At 40.6% G+C, this 23,246-nt stretch overlaps 1 protein-coding gene across 1 annotated transcript; it reads left to right on the top strand.

Moving 5' to 3' along the window:
* The first annotated feature begins 3,651 nt into the window (after positions 1-3,651).
* On the top strand, positions 3,652-21,807 carry fgf10a (fibroblast growth factor 10a). Its single transcript, XM_073478424.1, has 3 exons — positions 3,652-4,105; positions 18,287-18,390; positions 21,607-21,807. Exons 1-3 carry the CDS (start codon positions 3,652-3,654, stop codon positions 21,805-21,807), a joined length of 759 nt encoding a protein of 252 aa, XP_073334525.1.
* Positions 21,808-23,246: the final 1,439 nt, after the last annotated feature.

Here is a 23,246-nt window from a genome sequence, read left to right as displayed (position 1 = left end):
ATCATTGATGCTCTTGTCACAATTAGGGATGAAATTAAGTAAGAAACACGTGATAAATAAGATCTATCTGCTTCATACTCTGGACAGGAGTTAGTAGGTCCAGAAAATAACAGAGAAACTCATGAGAGATGAGGAGAGGAGAGCAGGGGCAGGGGTGGAGATATGGCTGTTGTCTGACAATGTGAAAAGGAAATTAAACAATGCTGAAACCAGACAGTAGACCTAGATTCTTGAAAGGTGAAATGCAGCAACACACGTAATGTACAACTTCTTTCATCCAAACACAGAGAGATGTTTATCTTAAGATTAAGCTCCAAAGTAAAGAAATCACTTGATAGTATCTGTCAAAACAGCTGAGGGGGAACTCGGCTCAGAACTGATCTGTGCATCTTCAAATGACAACAAGACAAAGCTCTTGGCCATTATCAGGCATAAAGGCTATTACGTGTCATGGAGGGCGGAGAATTTCGTAGGATTTAAACTCCGTCATAAACTCTACATGAGGTCATTTTACTAATGAGCATCCCTTCGAACGGCAACATATTGTGTTGCTTCCGCTTGCGATGTGTTAGCAATACACTGGCGCCAAATATTGATAATTGTATTTTAAGTTGCTCAGTCACTACTGAATCACTGCTTCATGACTCCTTGTGGCAACTTATCTTACTTACTTAACAGTTAACTGGTTCATGGTTAAAAAGAAGAAACTCACTGGGGAAAATGTCGACAGTGTGGAGTTACACAGATTGAAAAGACTTTAGTGACACATAGCTGTATCCTTCCTTTAAATATTTTAACTACAGAACTGTTCTGCTTTCTGGCCGTTGAGCCTTTTGCCAATTTAAGGCTATTTTACATTGGAATGATGACACATGGGGATATGGGCAAGCTGTCGTCAGAGTGAAACTCTATGCACTTTCTTGCGCATTGTTTCATTTCCCTTGTGAAATCCTGTGAAACAGACACCACAATGCTGTGAACTTATGCATAAACTACCCCTGAAAAGGCAAAAAAGGCAGGAATTACAGTATTGTATCGTGAGGTACTCTGTGATTCCCACCCCTAGTGAACATGCCCCCTCTTCATAAACACATACATTTATTTTAATGTCAGTGAAGAGGAGAGGTTAATGGTGTTGAGCGTCAGGGTATAATGACAGCACCACTATGTAACATGATTTGATGCAACAAGTCTGCTAGTGGGCATGAATGAAGCAGTTGAAGCCAATCAGCTAATGCAGGCGCGACATCAGTGCTCTGCCTGCATGAACGCTATGCTCCATCTTTTATTTATTTAAGTTGATGATGTTAATGTAATTCATGTCCCAAGTAGGGATGCATGATATGATAAAGAAAAATCAAAATCAATCAGTGATCATTTTTGCATCACAATTTTCATTTTCACTGAAGTAACTATTAAAATCACTATGACGTGACTTTAAAAAAAATAAAATTAAACAAGATTTGTAGGACAGGGCAAATCTGTAGCACTACATTACTTCATTACAATGTTGTTTTGTTACATATAATACCTGTATCCAAAAAATTGTAACTTCTGCGCTAGTCACAAGGAATCACTACCTAACAGTAAACTAGTAGAGTTTACAATATGCACCTTGTTATGAACTGGGTATTCAAGTTCAATATTATTTTGGAACTGACCGAAAGTCTAAAAATACCATAATCTTATTTACTTACTCTCTTCTTCACATAATTAAATTTTGCCAGTTTCAGACTGTTGTAGTTATTGCAACATTTAACATTTTAGAACTTTGGCTTCTTTTGTTGAATGAAAAAAAGTGTTTTGCAGAAAGACGTGTTCTCATCTCAAATAAGTGAATTAAAAAGTAGAGCTGCAACAATTAAGTGATAGAAAGACGATTTTGATAATCCATTAATCATTACAGTAAATTTTCATGAAAAAATACCCTCCACCCCCCAAAGAAACCCAAAACATTTGCCGGTTCAAGGTTCTTAAAATCAATATCCGGAATTTTGCTATTCTAAGTCATTTATGATAGTTAATGAAGAGTCTTGGACTGTTGTTTGGACAAAAGAAGCAATCTGAAGACATCACGTTGAGCTCTGGGAACTTGCAAATCTTTGCGAAAGTAAACGTTAATGAAAATAATTGTTGGCCACAGCCCTAAAACAGTACTATATTGGTACCGAGTACCAAAACCCACATATAGTACTAGTATTTAACATTTCAAACAATTCCCAGTGCTACTCAAGAGAACAGAAATATACTAAAGATGGAGTTTAAAGCAACGCAAAAGGAGAGATATGAAGGTTTTCTTTCCTTCTTTCTGACCTGCTCTGCTTAACTGGTGGTTTTGTCTGGGAAGGGGAGGAGACAGAGAAAAGGGGGAGAGGGAGAGGGAGGGAAAGAAAACGGGGTGGGACAGATCCCCCCTGTGCGCACACACACACACACACACACACACAAACACACATGTACATGTGCAGGCACACATGCACGCACACATAAATGCGCACAGCTCTTCAAAAGCCAAGTGGTTTTCATAGACATCCAATTACACTAAGAGATGACATCTGGGGAACTGCAGCAGATAAATAAGGTGAAAGGAAAGACAAGATTCAGTCACCTCAGAGAAACTCCAGATAACCAGAGAGAGCACGGCTGATAGAGATAGGAGAGAGGGAGAGGCAAAGGAAAGAGGGAGGGGGCCAAAGGAGAGGGAGCCACACACAGGAGGAAAGAAGAGAGGCAACGCACTGCTCGGGCGCTCAGACTCCGAGAGGCAAGGACAGAGGACAGATAGGGGAGCCCGGCTCACTGACAAGACGCACAACAAGAGAGAGGGGAGAAAGACGAGAGCTCCCGGGCTGAGTTACACACTCAAGTAACTTCAAACCAGCTCCGACAAAACCAGGAGAAACAAAGAGAAAAAAGAAGAAAGTCTGGATTCTGTGACTCTTTTTGTGGCCTGGCTTTTTGTGGATTTCTCACGACATTTTATGAGAAGCAGCATTAATACTTTTTTGACTTCTTGTTTTTATTTATTCTTTTTGTACTAAGCAGTTTGGCATCTTTAATCCAGACCTCCTCCGCCTGCCCGTTATCCACCTCCTTGGACTGGAGCAGATAAATGGTTTGGGACATGCGTGTGTGTGTATGAGTAGTAGATTTTAATGTGCGTTTTTATCTTTAGATTAGGTGTACATCCAAACTAAAAAAATTTGAGTGTGTGTGTTTGAGAGCAACCAGAAGCAAAGAGCGGCTGTCTTGGGAGGATAGGGTGGAGGTGGGGAGAGGTCTTTGAGGCGAGCCCCCCCCCCAGTTGTTCCCGTTGTGAGGTGATCTGAGTTATGGATGTTGACGCATTCCTGCGGCGCTGCTGAGGAATAAACAGCACAGGGGACGACAGAAGAGTCACTGCAGGTTTCACCACCACCAGCAGCTGCATCGCCACCACCGTCACCATCAATATTACGCTACATCTGCTACCGCCGTCACCCGAGTCACTCCGCAGGTTTTAACACCTACAGTCCCAGTGAGGTTGGGGGTCAGAGGAGGTGTAGTCAGTCAGTCAGGGGGAACTTCTCCCACTCTCGTTCCCTCTCTCTGTACCCCGCTCAGCATGCCCCAGCCCCTGAGCACCTCCACAGCTCTCCCAGCTCCACTACCATGTGTAGATGGACAGTGACACAAGGTGCACCGGTCGCCTGGTTCTCCTCCTGCCCCTGCTGCAGACCTCCTTCACTTCTCCTCTCCCTCACCTTCCTCCTCCTGCTTCTCCTGCTCGGACCCTCCACGTCCTCGCCACTCTCCGCTTCGTCTTCATCGTCATACTCTGAGAAGGACCGCAATGTGCCAGGAGGGACTCCTCTTGACATCTTCATCTCAAGCCCGCCACCCTCCTCATCACCCCCACCGCTGCATGCATCCTCTGCGAGGTTGCCACGGGCGACCAACGTGTCTTCGTCGTCGGCAACGGTCATCGGGCGCCACGTGCGGAGCAGCTACAACCATCTGCAAGGAGATGTGCGCAGGAGGAAACTGTTCTCCTTCCAGAAATTCTTCCTTCGCATCGACAAGAAAGGAAAAGTTAATGGCACCAAAAGCGAGGACGATCCATACAGTAAGTCGACTTTGTTACATTATTGAATGCATTTCACTGTTTGTTTTTTTACAATTGAAGCAGCATTTAAGCATGGAAATAGCAAGAAATTTGGGAATCGCCTAAGCTTTTACTGGATATTGAGTCATTTTATATCCTCTTTGACATCTTAGTTTCACTAAAAACGGATGCAAAGTGAAGTTTGCTTCCATTTCAGGATTTTTATATCTGAAAAAGAGAACACAAAGGCAAAGGATGCACTCATTTTCTCCCACTGCGTCTTGTGTAAGAGATTCCTGTTTTTCCACACTTCAGTTGTGTGTGGTGCAGCTGTGCACATTAAGACAGGTGACTGGGCAAAAGAACAAATAAGAGAGCTGTGTGATTCTCAGCCCTTTGCACCATGTGCACAGGCGGGCATATTTTGCCAGACTACAGAGAGTTGGGAAAGGGAGAGCATGACAGCGGGAGGGAGAGGAAAAACAAAATGAGTAAGCCAGGAAGATAAAAAAGAGAGATGATCCACTGGAACCAATTAGAAACTGCCCAGAGAAAGTTCTTCTTCTTTGAGGGAAATATCTAAAACACAGCTATTACCAAACGCCTGGGGAGAATGACAAGTACACTTACTGCTTGCTTTCATTGTGCTGCACCCAATAGTGGCGGGCATATGCTAAGTATGAGGTTATACTGGCTTAGATGTAAAGTAATAAGCATGCGATTCCTGCTCCTTTTTCTGGTAGTGCATCTGAAATATGATTTTAACCTTTATTTATTCTGAATAGGGTCACTGCGCACACATGGTCTTTTGTCAGCGCCACTCAGCCTCACATTTACACAGTCACTCTCTTTCACTCAGCTCTTAGTCATCCACTGTGGGGCACTGAGAAACTCCTGCAGGTATCTTAACTGCAGTTTTTGAGGAAGGTAAGACTACAATTCAAGATAACAGGACTGAAGATTACTTAAAAATAGTATGCAGACCTCAATCCTCAAGCTGTTCTTTAGCAAATGTAAATACTTTTAAAGACTTGTAACAGTAATCAGAATCATTTATGACTGATCCAGAACAGAAAATCAGCTGTTATCATTCTGGACTCCACATCTTTATCTTCTAGTTAAACACATCTGGAAGTTCTCCTGGACTGCTTCAGCTCAGAATAGCTGCATCGCCCTGAGGGCACATTGACAGTAGTTGTTGAGGGAGAACAGAACATTACTCCCACGTTTACCTGCCCATAATTTCCCTACCAGTTCGCTGAATTAGACGGGCGACGTCCAAAACACGAGCTGCTGTCTTAAAGATTATTCAACAGGCTCTCACCGCATTACGCCTACTGTATGTGTGTGAATCAGTCGCAGCATGTCAAAATGTGTGTGTCTGGGAATGTAAACTTCATAAATGGGTTTTTATCACTCACACACCTTCATACACATGTCATAGGTTTGTATGCATCTGTCTGTGGGTCTGTGGTGCTGTACAAGCCCCTCCTGCTAAGAGCATACACACACTTTGGAGCACAGAGAGGCCGGTCTTGCACATGGCCTCCATATGGCAAAGCCCACTTTTATTAGGGCCAGGGCCAGTGTGACTATATGTGTGTGCATGTGTGTGTGTGCCACTCAGACACCAGGGCTCTGCCAGACATGGCTGAAGGAATTTCAATTAGCGTCTCTTCCTCCCTCCCCTCGCCTGCAGTCCTCTCTGACATACACACACACCTACACTTTTACACACATGCACATAAAGAGCTCGACCATTAAGGTGCAACGTGTCACTAACTATAATGGCATCAGGTCATGGTATTAGAGGCACAGGCCATCAATTTCAACAGCTCCTGCCACTTTGTTGTGGTGAGAAATGGTTAAGAACTTTTAAAAGGAGAAAAAACATCTTGAATATGAGGAGTTAGCCATGAAGGCCAAAGCTTTCAGGTCGTATTTTGTCTTGGCAGCATTATTCAGTCGGCATTTCATCAAGTATGTAGCTGATAGCAAGTGCAGATGTTTAACATGTTTCAGAATAAAAGACGAGATGATGGTGATCAACTGGAGAGATTTGGCTGAAGTGTGTGTTTCTGCACACTATCATATGTGTAGGTGCCTGTGCATTGACAGTATTTGCATCAATGCACAAGCTTGCATGCTCAAGCACCACCTCCTGCTATTCTGCATCTGCTTTCAAATCAGGAGAGAACAAACTGTACCCTTCAAACTTAACCAAACACACTTGAACATGATTAAATTCTCCTACACTAACTGAGGACATGGATGTGGTATTTGACATGCTAGACATCATGTTTTCACTACCCCTTTTTCTTATTTTTTCTCATTTACACTGTGCAGTTTTAGAGCTGACGGAAGAGAAAACAACTGCTTGGACAAATTAGTTCTCTGATGCAGGTTTCTGGCCTTTATGTGCTCATTAAAAACATTGTGGCTCTTTTAAGATAATGCTAAGCTAGCTTGCAAAAAATCCTCTACATGTAGGATACCATATCATAAAATGTGCACAGTGTACTAAAGTGCAAGTGTTGCACATCTAAAAGCTGAGTTACTTTGTCAAAAATGGATGACTCCTTAAAGGTGCACTATGTAGTTTTGGGGCAGAAATTTTAATCAGAAGAGAAAGATCTTCCTTGGCTGATTTTTTTTTTATGCCTCAACAAACTAAATAAACAAACTCTCTTCATTTACATGACTGAATAAACTGAATAAACAATTTCATACCGTTTCACTTTGTTTATATTTGGCAGACCCTACCACCTTTCTAGCTTCAAACAGTTCAAACCTTATTTTCGTCTGAAAACAGCTGGTTTATTCAGTTATGGAAAAATATAAAAAAATATATTAAAATTCTGAGTTGGAATATCCTCTGCAAAACTACATAGTGCCCGTTAAGGGAAGCATCGCACTGAAAACTAGTGAGGGGGAAGTTGTTAGTGTTCCTAACATGCTCTAGTAGTCTGGTAATGTTCAGGAGGTCAGATTGCAAATGAGCATCATTAGATGGTGTCAGAGGTGATGAAGAAGTTTCAGCTCCAGCTCTGGGGTCGAGGTTCTCCTCCTCTTTCTAATCATCTTGTCACAGCAGAGGCCAGTACATCACTCAGGGCGTGTATTGTGAGTGTGTGCTCACTGGTGCATGTCAGTGTTTGTCTACTCGTGATCAGCGCCCATCTATCCCATCTCACCTCATAAGGAACTTCCAAATACGGCACTCCTGGTTTGAGTATGTGAATCCTGTCATGTGATTAGCATTGATCCTGCCACTGACCATAAGCCACAGAGGAGCCCTTGTTCTCTTCCCTCGATGTCGTTGGCCCACTGTCACATCTTGTTTACAAACAAACGGATAAAGCAATACAACAAATGGACATGTGTTTGCAGTTGGACCACAGTCTTGTGGTCGTACGCAGCTCAATTAGCATCGAATGGTGCCAACTTGACCACAGTCGGTGCTTTGATTCTGGCTGCGGCCACACAGATTGTAAAAGCTGCCACACAAACTTATTGCTAACATTAATCACAGTTGACAAAACACCCACTGACATGTATTAATCTAATGTTCCGCAATTTATGGAGAGTCTAATACACTGGACATTATTCTGATTGAGTGCAGGTTTTCCATGTCCAGGGTAATTACACAGCTCTGCCCCCACTGGTTTGACCTCCACCCATTGACCCCAGTAAGGAAGCTTTATTAATGGAAAGGTCAATGCTACACGTAGTGCATCACTTTTGGCTGTTCTGTTACTCTGCCACTGTCGGTTATGTGTATAACAGGAGGGGGTACAGACTTCTAAATTCAGATGAATTATTCTGCTGTGCAAGACATTTTCAATGGTACCTTTGTATCAAACATATCCTTTTAGAGTTCATATACTCCATCGTACAGAGTCATTTTTGTGTAATATTGAGTCTCAAGAAAAAATCAAACAGTTGCTGGTTTTAGCTTCTTAAATGTGAGGATTTGCTTCTTTTCTTTGTCATTTATGATAATAAATAAGTCTAATATGTCTATGGGAGTCTTTGGGTTTTGGACTGTTGGTTTGACAAAAGATGTCACTTTGAGATGAGCATTTCTCACATTTGTGAAAGTAATCTGCACAATAATCGATAATGAAAATAATCTTTAGTTGCATCCCTGCTTACAGGTCCACTGTGTAGGATTTAGGGGGATATAAAGAGCAGAAATTTAATGAATATTCATTAATTCACCTGAAAATAGGAATTGTTTGGTTACCTTAGACTGAGGGAGTGGGTCCTCTTTGGCTGAGTCCGCCATGTTGCCCAGAATGGACAAACCAGACACAGGCTCTAGAGGGGGTCTTTTCAACAACCACAGTAGGGCATGGTGAGACGAGGGTTATTAAGTTGGTTGCAGTCTACAACCTCACCACTAGATGCCACTCAATCCTGCACACTAGACCTTTAATATAAGCTCTTAAACCAGAGGAAAAAATTGGTCATTGCTGTTACCGTTTTTTTCCGACACAAATCAACTTGTTTCAATACATTTTTGTAGGCAGAGAACTGCTCTAGAATGAAGGAAAATTCATGAAACAAGTTGAGCTGTCTTGGAAATTTTACAATTATTTCATTGCACTGGAAGATTTTTCTACTTGTACTGAGAAAATTGAACGATTATGACTCAATAATACAGTAGTTACTTGTTGACTGGAGATTTTTACAGCTACACTCCATTTAACTAAAACGCTAAATCCACCAAGACTTGCCATAATCGGTCTCATTTAAAACATGTGGAATGCTGGACAAACTTGTGTTTCAGAAACGTTTGAACAAGATTTTCAAAGCCACAACCATCTCATCTTTCTCCTCTGCATCCATAAACCTCGAATGACTCAGTGAAGTTCACACGAAACTAAAATGTAACAAGTGCTCGGTCCTCTTGAATATTTGTAACGTCTCCTTGAAATTTGTCCCAGTCTTCTCCCCTTTTTTTGTTTTTATATGTCTTCACTCGGCTGCCTCTGCTCTCTGCTTGATGAGCATGTTAAGGGTTCTCGTGGGAAAAGGTAACAGTGTGGCCTATAAAAGAGAGTTATGAGGAGGCACTGGATGCACCAGGGGTTAGTGTCAGTGTTGCTTCTCATTCAAAGCTACTCTGACATCTTCATGGGCTTCTTCTCCCCAACAGCCGTAAATAAAAGCGGTGTGCAAGCATCACTGCGTGAGCTTGTTCAGGAAATGCTGACCCTATCATCGAGCACCCCTCCGACAATTACATTCAGCTGTACTCTGAAAACATACAATAAACATATACTACCTGCACGCTCCCTCTGATCCTCCCTCCAACTACATTAATTTTGCTTGTGGTTGAAACAAATAGGAAGTTCTCCTGAGAGGTTGTAAACAAAAATTATGGGAAAACATTCAAGTTAATGAGTGAAATTAGTCAGGGTCTTACAAGGACCAACAAATCCTTTTTTTGGGCATATGGCACTCTTCATGGTGATGTTTTGCTAATATAGAAAGTCTGGATCAAATCAGGTCATTTCTGATTCATGACTCCTTCACTGGAAACCACGGAGCAAAACGCTGTCAATGTCCAGTTGATGAATTACGTAATATTGATTGTTATCTTACGTAAGAACAATGTCACTACACGATAACTGACAGTTTTGCCTCGTACATTATTTAATAGAAAGTGAAACCAAGCCAGCACGTTGATAACATCTTCTTAACTTTGCAGAAAGATGGATTAACAAGACATTTACTGGTATTGACTGGAAGTTTAGCTATTGCGTAATCTTTGATGCCTTGAGCCTGAAGTGTCTAGTTTTGTTAACAGGAATCAGGCTGTCATAGTCTGAAAAACAGAAAGGACACAGTCTGTGAGGGAGTAAGCACAGCTGCAAGTACCTGCTTTAAAAAATTAGACATAATCGGAAACTTTGAAAAAACTTTCATAAGCTGTTGCGCAAAAGATTCTCTGTTTCAAGATGTGCAGCGCTGAATGCTAAAAGTTACTAAAATTGAATGTTTTAGTCAAATGCAATAAAGCTGTAATAATTGATTGATTAGTTATCAATTATTGAATTAATCGCAACTATTTTGATAATCAATTAATCTATTTGTAATTTTTTTTAGACAGGGAGACATAAGCTCATTTTCAGGTATATAAGAACTTATATAAAACACTGACATAAAGGAAAAACCGAAAAAGCACAATAGGTCTACTTTAAAGAAAAAAAGGGAATTCTCTGATTCCAGCTTCTTAAATGTAAATACTCTCTAGTTCCTTTACACCTTTATGACAGTTAACTGAAAATCTGTGGGTAGTGGACAAAACAAGACATTTGAAGACTTCATCTTGGGCTTTTGGGAAGCACTGGTAAACATTTTTCACCATTTTTCTGATATTTCATAGACTGAAAAACTAATCCAATCCACTTAATACATAAATAAGTGAAAATTGAAATAATCATTAGGAGAGGCCTTAAAGAAAGACAATAATTTAATAGAAGATATTAGATTTTAAAAAAGCCAAGTCATTTCCCATTCATGTCCAAGGGGTTGCATCGTAAGATGAAATAAAAATAAATTCACTTTTGTCACAGGAATGAATGTAAGGTTCCAGAGGTCCAGACGTACAAGTGCCCTATGACCCCATTGCCCCCAGAACAGGGTATTTATAGAGCATGTGTGTATGTGTTCATGCTCTGGAAGAAAAGTGCTGACAATGATCAGAACAACTCTCCCATAGTTTCCCATCAAGATATTGGTTAAGATATTTTACATTGTTAAAGTTTAGTTTTTCTACTTTTGAAAGCTCCGTGTTTTTGCCAAGAGTCACTGAGGACAATGACAGGATCCGTCTCATTTTTCCATCACTGTTTACATACTTCCTATCATCGCTGCTTGATATTTTGCCATCAATTCACTCCCCTGTCCATTAAAGTGTCAGCTACAACGAGGCTGAAATAAGAGCCAGATTTCTGTAGGGAGACCAAGGGAGTCCCTGCCACAAACCCCACCAGTCAGGCACCACCTTAAACAAAAGTCTTTCAGCACCAAATCATGTTGCTGTAAGATCTTCTGCTGCTTTGGAGCGCGTCGGCTCTCTGAAGAGAAAATGGCTCCAAACATCAAGAGTCAATTATCGTCCGCAAGGGATCTTAAAGTTGGATATCTTTGTTTTTGATGGACGGCCTTTTTCATTGTTTATGTTTTGTGGAGGATTCTTGCAGAGTAAAATCATAAATATCCTGAAGAGAGGGAGAGGAAGAGAGAGGAACAGCAAGAGATTCTTGGACATAGATTTCAATGAGATTTCTAAACAACCATTAAAATTTGGTGTGAATCATCATCTCCGTGTACAAATCTGGCAAATGAGGAAGCGTGTACTTTAGAGATACACTTATCTGAAGGTTGTGTGGAAGTTTGGATACATCCGTGAGTACTCCTGAAGTATTTCTGATGATTTACAAGCCCACAGAGTTAATGCCATCAGTAAGGAGAGATACAGTATTTACTGTATGAATGCACACATCTTGCCCATTCAGCTCAGTTTTAACTCATCCTAAGCGAGGTGATGGGGAAATTGTTAGTATCATCTACAGTTAAGAACAGGAAATTGCAGCATTTGCCATGTCAGCAGGTCACTTTTGTTAATGTTGTGACGTTGTGTAATATCAGCAAACTCGGAACCAGTATCACTTTGGTCTAGTATTAATGTAAAATAATGTGGAAATAAAGCTAATTCTAAGCAGTCCTTGAGTTGGCCTTTTACACTGTAAACTGGGGTGAACAGTGACCTCTTGTAGCAGGAAACAGAACAACTTTCTGATGCATGTAAACTTTATATCCAGGTGAAAATAACTGAAAGAAACCTAGTTTCTTAGAGCTGAAACCAATAGCAGATTACACAATTGAGCGATAAACAGACATAAAAAGAATATTAATCAGAAGCTATTATCTTATCTTTAAGACATTATTCAAGCGGATAACTGTCTTCAGTTGCAGAGGATTGCTTTCCTCCCTTTTATAAATCAGTGTAAACTGAATATTCTTGCCATTTGGACTGTTTGCAATATAAATAATTATTGTTTGCAGCCAAAGCCATCAACAAACCCCAAAACAATGAGCCTTAATTGTATATTTCTTTCAGAGCCTCTCTATCAGCAACTATGCTGAAAAATGCACTGGAAGTCTTATACTCAAAGTGTCATTTTGGCGTTTTCTGGTGCACGTGAACGGGCAGAATTCATGGCCAGTAAAGCAGTGGGAGGTGAAGAATAGCATCTGTGACAGATAACATCCAGGGCTGCTGCCATATAGACACCACGTGCTTCAGGAAAAGCCCCCCCACCGAATACGCACACATGCTCACACCTCATGTTACTGCTCCTCTACACTCACCCCTAACCCTGCTACACACACATTGCATGAAAGTGAGGCTCTTAATGGAGTCATCAAAGGTAGAGCTGAGAGTCCAGAGAGGCATCTGGACAGCCTGGTCGTTTGAACAGAGCAGGAATGCCAGCTAATTACCCTACGTGTGTGTGTGTGTGTGTGTGTGTGTGTGTGTGTGTGTGTGTGTGTGTGTGTATGCGAACATAAATGCACTGAAACTGATACAGAGACTGAAAGATTCATGTGACAAACTGAATCATCATCTGTGCATGTCCGTGCATAATATTTGTGGCGTAAAATAACAAGTTTTTCTAAAGCTGAAAGTCCACCGCCAACAACTCCAACCACAACAGTTGGACAACATCGCACTGGCAGCTGAACTGTAAATGAAAAATGTGTGAAATGCAGACAACCGTCACAGCACTTTGCCTGAAAACATAACTCCTGCCGTGTCAGGCCTGTGAAATGTTTTGACAGAAACTGGCAGCTTTGACACTTTATCATGTTACAAAGTCAACTGTGTTAAAGGAATCACAAGGTTTTTTTTTTCTCCTCTCTATCAAATCACCATTAACATCACTGTGAATTTCTTTTAGTTTCCTCCGGGCTGCTCCTAAACCTGTGTGACATAACTCGCTGCGGTCTCGCTGCGCCCGGTAAAGTGATCTCGAATTAGTCGGACTGGAATGATGAGCAACGCAGACGAGAAACTTAACGCTATCTGTTGTCTGGAGCGCTGCTATTTTAAGCTGAGGGGATTTCGCTCAGGTGATCCCTTTTGTTTGATTTTTTTAATAATCTGAGTTTGTTTTTCTTTCTGTACCTCGGCCAGTTTTAAAATCACACACAGCTTGAATGTGTGCGGTTTGGGCTATTTCTGTTAGACAAGAGAGTCGGTGATGTGAGTGATCTTGTCAGGGGAGGAAATAAAACCATTATGGGGGCATTATGCAGGTCAAATAGAACAATCTCACTAATGAAAAAAATACTTGAGAGAAACCCATTCATTGTAGCACACCATATCTGTTTGATATGATTTATAACCAGAAACCTTATACGAGCAAAACAAATTTTGTAAGAAAAAAAAAATCAGTTTACCAAAAATTCTGTTTGTAAAAAAATCAAAATCAGAAACAGGCCTCTGTTTTCTCAGCTTCAGTCCAAACAGTCGCTTTGATGTGGCCACTTAGCACAGGATGATACTGTTGTCAACCACATCACTCTAAACCAATACCTCAACGCTCCTCAAAACACATAATATACAGCAGTTTCCACTCCAACCCAATATCTTCACCATCACTCACCGAGCAGACTGCACAAACGAGGAGTGTTTGTTCTCCCTCAGACTTCGCAAAGAGCCGGAAATATTCAACCAAACTCCAAAAACAAATAATGCAAAGGAAATAATTTAATCCTGTTAAAACCACAGGTTTGTGGAAATGCAGCAGCGGCCAAGAAGACTTGTTTGCATGCAATTCCGCTCTTTGTTTTTTGTATCTATATGGCCAAATCCAGCTGAATAGTTTTATATTTTCAATTATATCAGATTTAAGCACATTGGTGGTCCATTTTTTTTATTTCCTCTATTCTTCTTTTGATTACTTTATATTATTTACTGGCATGGAATTTCTTTTCTTTAGTCTCTCTGGTGGTTGAATGGATGTAAAGTCTCATGTCACATTGAATATGAGAAATCGTCAGTTACTTTGTCGCCATAGTTTTGAAGAGAAAAATGATCTCTGTGTTTTGACCTCAACCGATGCAAATCAGATATTAGATAGCGCCACATTTGCCTCATGAAAATTCTTTTTCTTGGATGTCACATTTATATCTCACATCTAAAAAGACTGACAAAATTCAGCCGCTGAGTTCATCCAAATATCGGCGTATTGGACGCAGAATAAAAGAACCAAAACATTTCCATTCTTCTCACTGAGGGGAGTTCATGATACAAACTAGACCGCAAGTGACAATATTTCACAATGCAGGGCGAGACCTCTTCGAGCTGGAGGCACGCAGTAGACCTTCTCACAGCTGGTCACCGTGTTGAGGTCAAATTGTCAACGACCGCGGGATAATGTTCAAAAAAATCTCCTGGATAAACAGTGGAAACATTTTCATAACCTCCCTTAACCTTTAGGTTCACCTGGAGTTACATTGAAGGGGTTTTCAGAAGGGAGCAAGGCGGGGGTCGAGGGGAGGTCTGCATTTATGTGTGTGTCCCCGTGTGTGTGTGTCCATTTGTGATTGTGTGAGCATGTTGCTCTGTATGTGGTTGTGTGTGTCTGTATATTTTATGCTAGTTGGAAAAATGTGTGCCTTACTGAAGGCGTCTCAGTCTACTGTTCAGAAAAAATTCATCTGATAGATGACAACAAGTGTTTGTTTTATCATGACTCGCAAGCAGCGTGCAAAATTTACTTTCTTGTCCACCGGCCAAATAGCTAGTGAATGTTCATATTTGACTGACTTTATTTTCTATGATATAACAGCAAAAACACATCAAATTATCTACTACTTATGAGCGACAATTTAAAACTGACCAACTTTTCTTTTTTCAGAGATTTTTTAAACCTGGTTTCCCCTTCTTTGCGACTCAACCCTCTCTCTCTTCCCACGTTTCCTGTCGTCTTTCTTCCATACCCTAGAAAATAATAAAATATCCAAAGACAGACTTTAAAAACAAGAAAGATTTACCAAAAAAGTCAAGTGAGTTTCATGTCAATCCATAACTGAAAAACTTCAACTCCAACAGCGCTTAATTCCAAAAAAATTGGCCAAAATGGAATATAATATTCATATTTCTGTTTTCATTGGTGTATAATCACCTGAAACTAAGAATTGTGTTTCTGTTACCTTAAATGAGCCTTTTATATCTACAGAGGGAGTGGGGGCTCTTCCAGATTATTTTTAGTGGCCTCCGTGGGAGAGGGCGAGGTGAGGGGTGTTCAGTTGGTTGCAAACTGCACCCTCACCGCTAGTTGCCACTAAATCTTTCGCACTGGTCCTTTACGAGGCAGATTTCCGTTCATGTTTATGGATTGAACAGGCTGGTCTCACTGGAGTTTAGTTTTGGCTACAAAGCCTATTAAACATGTTAGTGGTCTTTATGAAGTGGTTAATGAACAGTTTCTCACTGTTAGAAGGCCAGGTTGTGTTTATTTGCACTTGCAGCTCCGTTAGTGTTACGGTCTGGATTTGTCTGGCATAGATCCCCTTTTGGCTTGTTTTTATGAAAGTTGTAGTGTTGCCCTGTTACACACAGGTGTGTGCCCTTGGTAAGAGTCTTTAAAAAATATTGATAGCACAAAATGTCCATGCCTTCTATATTAAGTGAACCCTGTGCTGTTTTTGCTTTCAGTATTGGGTCATAAAACTGTTTTTCCTTTGCACTTAAAAACATAAATTCATAATTAAGATGTTGGGCTGCAGTCCAAGGGCTAGAGGAGGAGGGTGTTGAATGAGGCAAATTAAAGGTGAGGACAGTTAAATAAAAGTCAAGTTTTAAGAGCAAACTAGGACTAGCACTAGCACCAGAACCATTTGTGCATGTGTGTGTACTGTATGTGCACGACCGCATCTGTGTGTGTGTTTATTACAAAAACCTGATGTATAGGTCTGTGTGAAGCTCTGGTGCTGTTGCTCCTCGCCATAAACTCTGTTGTTGCAATCTAAGCCTTTTGTTGCAGCCTGGCCTTTTAACTTTCTGGCAGACGGGCTGCTTCTGGTAACTGGTAACGGGGCCATAAAAGCGCCCTGTGCTTTGGTTTTCGACAAACCACATCAAACGCGAGGAGAGCAAAAAGGGTTTGAACAGGTGGACCGGACTTTAGCGCAGCACAGACAGATCTTATTTTGACGGCTCACAGCTCAGAAATGTCAGCTGTGTTGCAGCGAGAGGGAACATTTTGAACCTGATAGATCAGTGTTGTGTTGTGGAACACGTCTGCGTGAGTAATGGACTGAACATAACAAGCCACCATGATGCACTGTGAGCTATGAAATCTTCTTGAAGTTCGGAGATTTAACAAGCTTTTACTGACCTAATAAGGGAACCATGGGGATGGATTAATGCTGGTTTACGCCAGCCAAGAAATACATTTAACAAAAGGCAACAAGGCCAAAAGCTATTAAAAAACAACACAACACAGACAAGAGAAAAATGTTTGTCACTGCATTTAATTTTTATGGCCTTTTTAGACATTTCTGAAGGGCAAAAGAGTGAGAAAAAGTCCAAGAAAAGAACACTATCAACATATCAAGGTTAAGACTGAGGAGTGAGGCTTTGTAACTGTAAAACACAGCAGTCTGAATGTGGATGCTCTCTCTGAACATCCTAAAGTCACACCAGGGCCTCAGGACGTTTTGAGAGGAGGGATGAGAACAGGAAAGGAGCATCTGGTAAAAGTACAGGTGTGATTTGGACGAGATTTGAAGCTTAAAGAACAAAGCGAGAGTCCTCTGCTTGATCTTTAACCCTTTAACCCAGTAACCCCTCACACTGTTGTTATTGTTACTCGCTTGTACCGGTCACCGTTTCTTCCAGGAATTTCTTTTACTGCCAACATTGAAAGAAATTGTACAGCCTTTGACAGTAACTATTATATCCAGCCAATCTACTCCTTATAGGCCAGATAAGATTGTTTTTTTGTTTTTTTTAGCAATGCAGCATGGCACAAGGTTTTCAAACAGGAAACTGTTTAATTACTGACACTTAAAAATCTCAAAAATGAAAACAATAGACCTCCAGAGTGAGATACTCTGGATATACAGTACTGTCCCCGTTTCTCACTTCATCCTTCTGACTATTCCAACAACCAGGCTCCACTTCCTACTGGCCCCTTTAGCTAATCCTCTCAAACCCCTGATAGTTTTACGGCTTGGTGTAACTGACTTTAGGATGAGAGAAGAAAGGGCCGGCGACCACAGCTTAAACCAGTAATTGGTTCAGGCTTGAAAACTGATACGGACGCCTTGACCTCTTGCCAGTCTGGCAGCCACTGAGCCTCTCTCCGTCCTGTCCGTGTGCCCGCCTGCCTGCCTGCCTGCCTGAGCTCCCCTGGTCAGAAAAACAAACATAGAACGGAGAAATGTTTTTTCCTGGCTTACACCTCGGTCCCAGGGCACGTAGCCCACAAGCTAACCAGCAAATGAACAGGGGGCAAGAGGCCGGTCTGAGGTCTGCCTGTCACATAGTGGGGAAAAAAAGAGGCAAGACTGGGGTTCACTTGTATAGAAGGAACTGAGATGATTCAGGTTTCTCCCGCAGTATATTCAAGCTATTTTGCAAATTAAAGAACCCTAATTAAGATTAATGCATGCAGACTGAAAATTTAGTAGTCCAAGATACACCTTTTAACATTCTAAACTAATATTAATGAAATAAAATACATGTTCTTGTGGTGTTTCAGACCCCATAATCACTCAAATGACCACCTATATGTATGCCTCACAAAGACCTCTGTGACAAATTTCTGCCTTTGGGTTGGACACAGCTTTGTGGACCAAAGACAGAGCAATGAAAAAGCAACTCCAGCAATGCTGAATTTGTCGACCAAGCAAACAATAGAGTTGCCAAACATTTATTGATTTGCAGCTTGTCAAAAGTGATGATTTTTTTTTTACTTTCCTCTGGTTTATAATCACCTGTCTTTGAGTTTTTGTATTGATGGTCAACCAAACCAAGCAATTGCCATCTTGTGTTTAAATATGAAAGTCAGTAGAACAGAAATAAAAGCAAAATGTGCATGAAAGCAAAGATATCTGAGGAAATGATCCACAAAATGTTTTGACGTGTTTGTCTCTCTGTCCCCGCTGCACCAGGTATTTTGGAGATCAAGTCAGTGGATGTGGGAGTGGTGGCCATCAGGGGCCTCAGCAGTAACTACTACCTGGCAATCAACAAGAAGGGAGAGCTATACGGAGCGGTGAGTAGCTGTTACGCATTGATCGGTGCTCAGTGGCCAACACAATGTTCAATGTTTTAAAAATATGTGTCAATCTTAACGCATCAAAGTTCTGGAAAAAGAGACACATTTCTCCCGAAACAAGTGACTCTGCAGCTTTGAATTTCCTTGAATGCTTTTTAAAAACAATGGACAAGGCTGCAAGACTCCAGAAATAGGAACCTCAGTTCAGTCAATGTGAGCTCTCCTCTGCTACCTACCTCTGTGCTCCGCTCCATTCAGAAACAGGAAACACAATCCTTCAGTTTCTCTATTCTGCTTCAGTCCCTCTGGGGAGAGCAGCCCTTGTTTCATCCGTTTCCTCTCTTCTCTCTCTCCCCTCTACCTCCTTTTCTTCATCTCATTCTCTACCTCCCTTTTTCCTCTCTTTTTCCTACTTTGAAAGACCCAACTTTCAGCGTGCCTCTCTGGAGCCACACCACAGATGAAATGACACACGGTAGAAAAAGACAGAGAGGCATTCTGTTGCATGGCCTGAAACTGAATTCCCATGACGTCTTCTGCTCGGTGCAACACAAGCCATAGTAGCGCGGCGGTGAGGGGCTGGCGTTCGATTACACTTGATGGGTTTTGCACAGTGACTTCTTTATCCAGTGGTCATCAAATGAAATCATTGTTTCGTTACATCAGCAGATTAATACATGTAAATGACACAAAAGGTTATGGTTGTCTTTAGGTTTTAACACGACTGAATTTGTGTAGAATTCTCAAAGAAAACCAAGGAGGAAGAATGGATGATACAGCCACCAATTAATCATGTTCAACAGTTATTTCTCATCCAAACAAAGAGATTTACTTAGTAAAATAGTACTGACATTATTACTTTTTAGGATTTGTTAATATAATTTGATGTGACTTCTGATGACTTTTAAAATCTGCTTACCGTTTTAACTGAAAGGCAGCTCACGCTCTCTTACACACACACACACTCACACACAGTTTGGTAATACCGAGCACCAGCATTTGTCTGTAAAATATTCTCCTTTTGCCTTGGGAACATTCAGTTTTACTTCTGGAACCAATTTAAACAGCTGTGGCCAGATACAGAGAGAGAGAGACTGAGTTATACTATGCGTGTGTGTGCGTGCGTGCGTGTGTGTGTGTGTGTGCCCGTGAATATCAACCGCATCCAGTTAACTGGCTGTTTAAGCGACGTTAGCCTTAAGCACAAGGGCAGCTTCCAGTAAACTGACAAATGTTACTCTCTCAGATCATTTTCTCTTTATTTACCAGTGGGTGGTCACTGCGGTAATGTAAGCCACAAACATGGTGTCACGATGCTCGACGCTGGCACAGAGCCCTGAACCTGTGAGACGTCACATCTCCTGCTAACCTCTCTGCTTCCTGTCCCCTCCAACACCTCTACCACACCCCCATCGCTGACAGACAAACTACAACCATTTGAATTTTCTGTCCAGCTTTTACAATTGGTCATGATTACTCTGGGAATTGCGCAGGAGATTCTTAAGCAATGGCTGACCATGTTTTGGTTCATGTTGTCACAACAAGCAAAAAATCAACATGTCGTTGCTGTGTTCAGACACGGCCCATAAGACCAACGTAGAGAGGCAAAGTCACACTTCTTCTGGTGGGACCTTATTCCAGAAAATATATGTACAGTAGTGAATGGAGAGAGACAAATAATTGTTGATCCTGTTTGAATAGCACCATGAATTACACATATGATGTTTTTAAATTTAGAAGATAATTTTCCAACTTGAGAAAGTCGCAGTTTGTTATAAAACTGTTAAAGTCTTTGAAAGTATGTAATAGAAAGACTACACACCCAACAGTTGCATTAGTGAGGTTGTCTTTTTATTTACCAAAACCAAAACCTTGTAGAGCTAACTCACAGAAACTGATTAACTCTCCTTTCACATAACTGCAGCTGTCAATATGGCCAGACTTGTTGTGATTTTAATCTTTTTTGGTACTTCTTCTGTACCGAGTTGATGGTCATGTTGGTGTTGGTGACATATACTGAGTGGATTCACAAAAAAATCTATCTTACTATCTTTACAAAAAACTACGACTTTCTTGACTTGTACAATTATCCTTTAAATTGACAAACATGGTACAATTCCAACTGGATAGAAAATGTATTGTCTCTCACCATTCATTGCTGTACAATGCTTTCCCGAAATAAGATCCCATGAGGCACACCGGAAGGGGCAGGCCTTTGCCTCTCTATTAATAAGCAACAACAAAAAGTAACAAAGTGAAGAATGAAAGCCTTAGAATTCATATGAAGAGGGAGAAGATTAACTAACCTGCCTATTTCTTCAGTTAATAAGACAGCACAAATTAACTTTTTACACTGGTTGCTCAGATGAGCCAACCTCATCTAGGTGCACCACCCAAGAACACATTTTAATTTAATTTCTTAACAAATTATGTAAAGGAAGGAGGACAGGTACAGAAAAATGTTCTTCTTCATTTAAATCACAGCACTCGCAACAACAAATTTCAGTAATAAAAACATTTTTATACTTTTTTTTTAATCCAACCTGCTGAAAATCAGGTGCACTGGTGCGACCAATGAAAATGTTTAGTCGCACTTGACACATTTTTGGGTGCGAGTGCACCAAAATGGTCACTACCTGGAGCCCTGCAGTACAACAGCCTGACCGATGCTGACTGACCCAAATAAGGACCTGAGAAATCCAGAACCCTCATGCAGCATCATCCAAATTTTGAAATTAACCATTTTTTTCCAACCAAAAGCGTTAAAACTGAAATGAATGGCTAATTTAGATTATTGATTTTTCTAACCCTTTCCCAAATAACTGGTTGTTTGGTCTGTTTCCTAAAGCCCAAGGAGATGTCATCAGATTGCTCATTTTGTTCAACCAACAGTCCAAAACCCAAACATATGTAGTTTACTATCATACAACACAGAGAAAAGCAGTAAATCCTTTAAAATTCAGAAGTTGGAATTAGAGAATGTAACATGAAAAGTGACTTCAACAGTTAATTACCAAAATTGTTCCAGGTTATTAACTACCTGATTAATGGAGTCATAGTTTCAGGTCTAAAACAGCTTCATGCTCGTGTACAGCCACACATGTATTGTGGTAAAGCAAGGAGATTCAAATAACTGTCCATAATGAGCGTGTGCCTTTACACTGAGCACCCTGATTAATTTTTGAATGACTAATGTTCGTCTCTCCCCTACAGAGGGACTTTGGTCCGGACTGTCGTCTGATCGAACGCATCGAGGAGAACAAGTACAACACCTACGCTTCAGCAGAGTGGCGCAACAAGAAGAAGCACATGTTTGTGGGACTGAACGCCAACGGCAAGCCAATGAGGGGGAAGAAGACACGGAGGAAAAACACAGCCACTCACTTCCTGCCCATTGTGGTACAGCCACGATAATTTGGACATATCAGCCATGAGAGAGCTCTGCAGACTGCGGGCTGTCGGACTTTATTAGAGTTACAGCGATGGCTACATTGGACAGATCTGAATCAGATCTGATGATGCACTGAGGAGGACAAGAATGGAAACCTATGGACATTTTATCTCTGTTGAATAAAGACATTTTTATTTTCAAAGAAAGAAATAAGATATATTGCTATACAATGTATATATTATTTTCAGTTTTAAGTTATCAAGTACATTGGCACAGTAGAAAATATGAAAAGAAATGACTTCTGTGCCAAAATGTGATTAGTAACACATTTCTAGATTTGTGTACATGTGAACCGCTTGACAGGGAAGAAATAAAATGACAGAAGATGTAAGAGGAAAAGAAAGACAAAAGAAGTATTGATGTAAAGGTGGCTGATAGAAACGTAGAAGAGGAAGATGAAAAAGCAGAAAATGAAAAGAAAGATTAGAGTTTGAGTCAAGAAGCACCAACACAACAGCAAGTCAAACACTATCATGTTTTTTTTCTTTAAATTTATTTATTTTGTGTAATATTTAACAAAAACGAACAAAAACACAAAAAGGACAAATTCTTGTCTTTTTTACCATTTATGCTTCTCTTTTTGAATACTAATCATTTAAACCTGAATAAATATAAAAAATATATTTGTCTTTAATTTGTTTGACTGACTCTGAATCCTTTATCTTCACAGATCAAATATTGGTTGTTCATATTGTAAATACACAGCAAAGAGATAGAAATAAATACCTATATGAACAAACACCTCAAGGAAATTGTTCACTCAGTTGACACAACTTATTAATTCACTGTGTTCTCTTACTATTACCATGAAAAGTGCTGGGAATTATAAGATAGAAGATAAATGATACTGTTAGGATGCCTCAGTGTACTGGTACAGGTTGAAGGGAGTCCATGAGATGAGGTATAATGATACGCAGATTATTTGAATATTTGAGTGTGAAAGGTCATACTCGACCGAGAAACTGTCTGGGATGAACAGAGGTCTTGCCATGTATGCCTCTGGGACGAAAGGGATTTGTGAATGATTGTATATTTGTCAGCTATATACAACTAACACAAATGACAAACTGAATAAAGCATGTCTTCTCATACTGTTACTTTAGTTACAATCAAATGCTGGCAACTCAGTGTGAGAAGTGAGAAAAATATAACGCATCAAACTCTGAAAGGACGCAGAAAACTCATTGTCAAGGCAACCTATTTCCACATTCCACAACTATTCGGTTCTAAAACCAACAGGAGGAGAGCTAGTTAGCTGTTAGCTAGTAGTGGGTAGCAGAGTCCGATGCCTTTGGCTAAGGGTGCCAACAGCTTAATGAGCTAATAAAAGCTAACAGAACTAAAAGGGACAAGAGGGGTTTTTGCATGTATATATAACTTGTATATATAAATCACTTTGCAA

Source organism: Pagrus major, chromosome 12 (genome assembly GCF_040436345.1).
Source record: "Pagrus major chromosome 12, Pma_NU_1.0".
NCBI lineage: Eukaryota > Metazoa > Chordata > Actinopteri > Spariformes > Sparidae > Pagrus > Pagrus major.
This window is presented reverse-complemented; position numbering and strand designations above follow the sequence as displayed.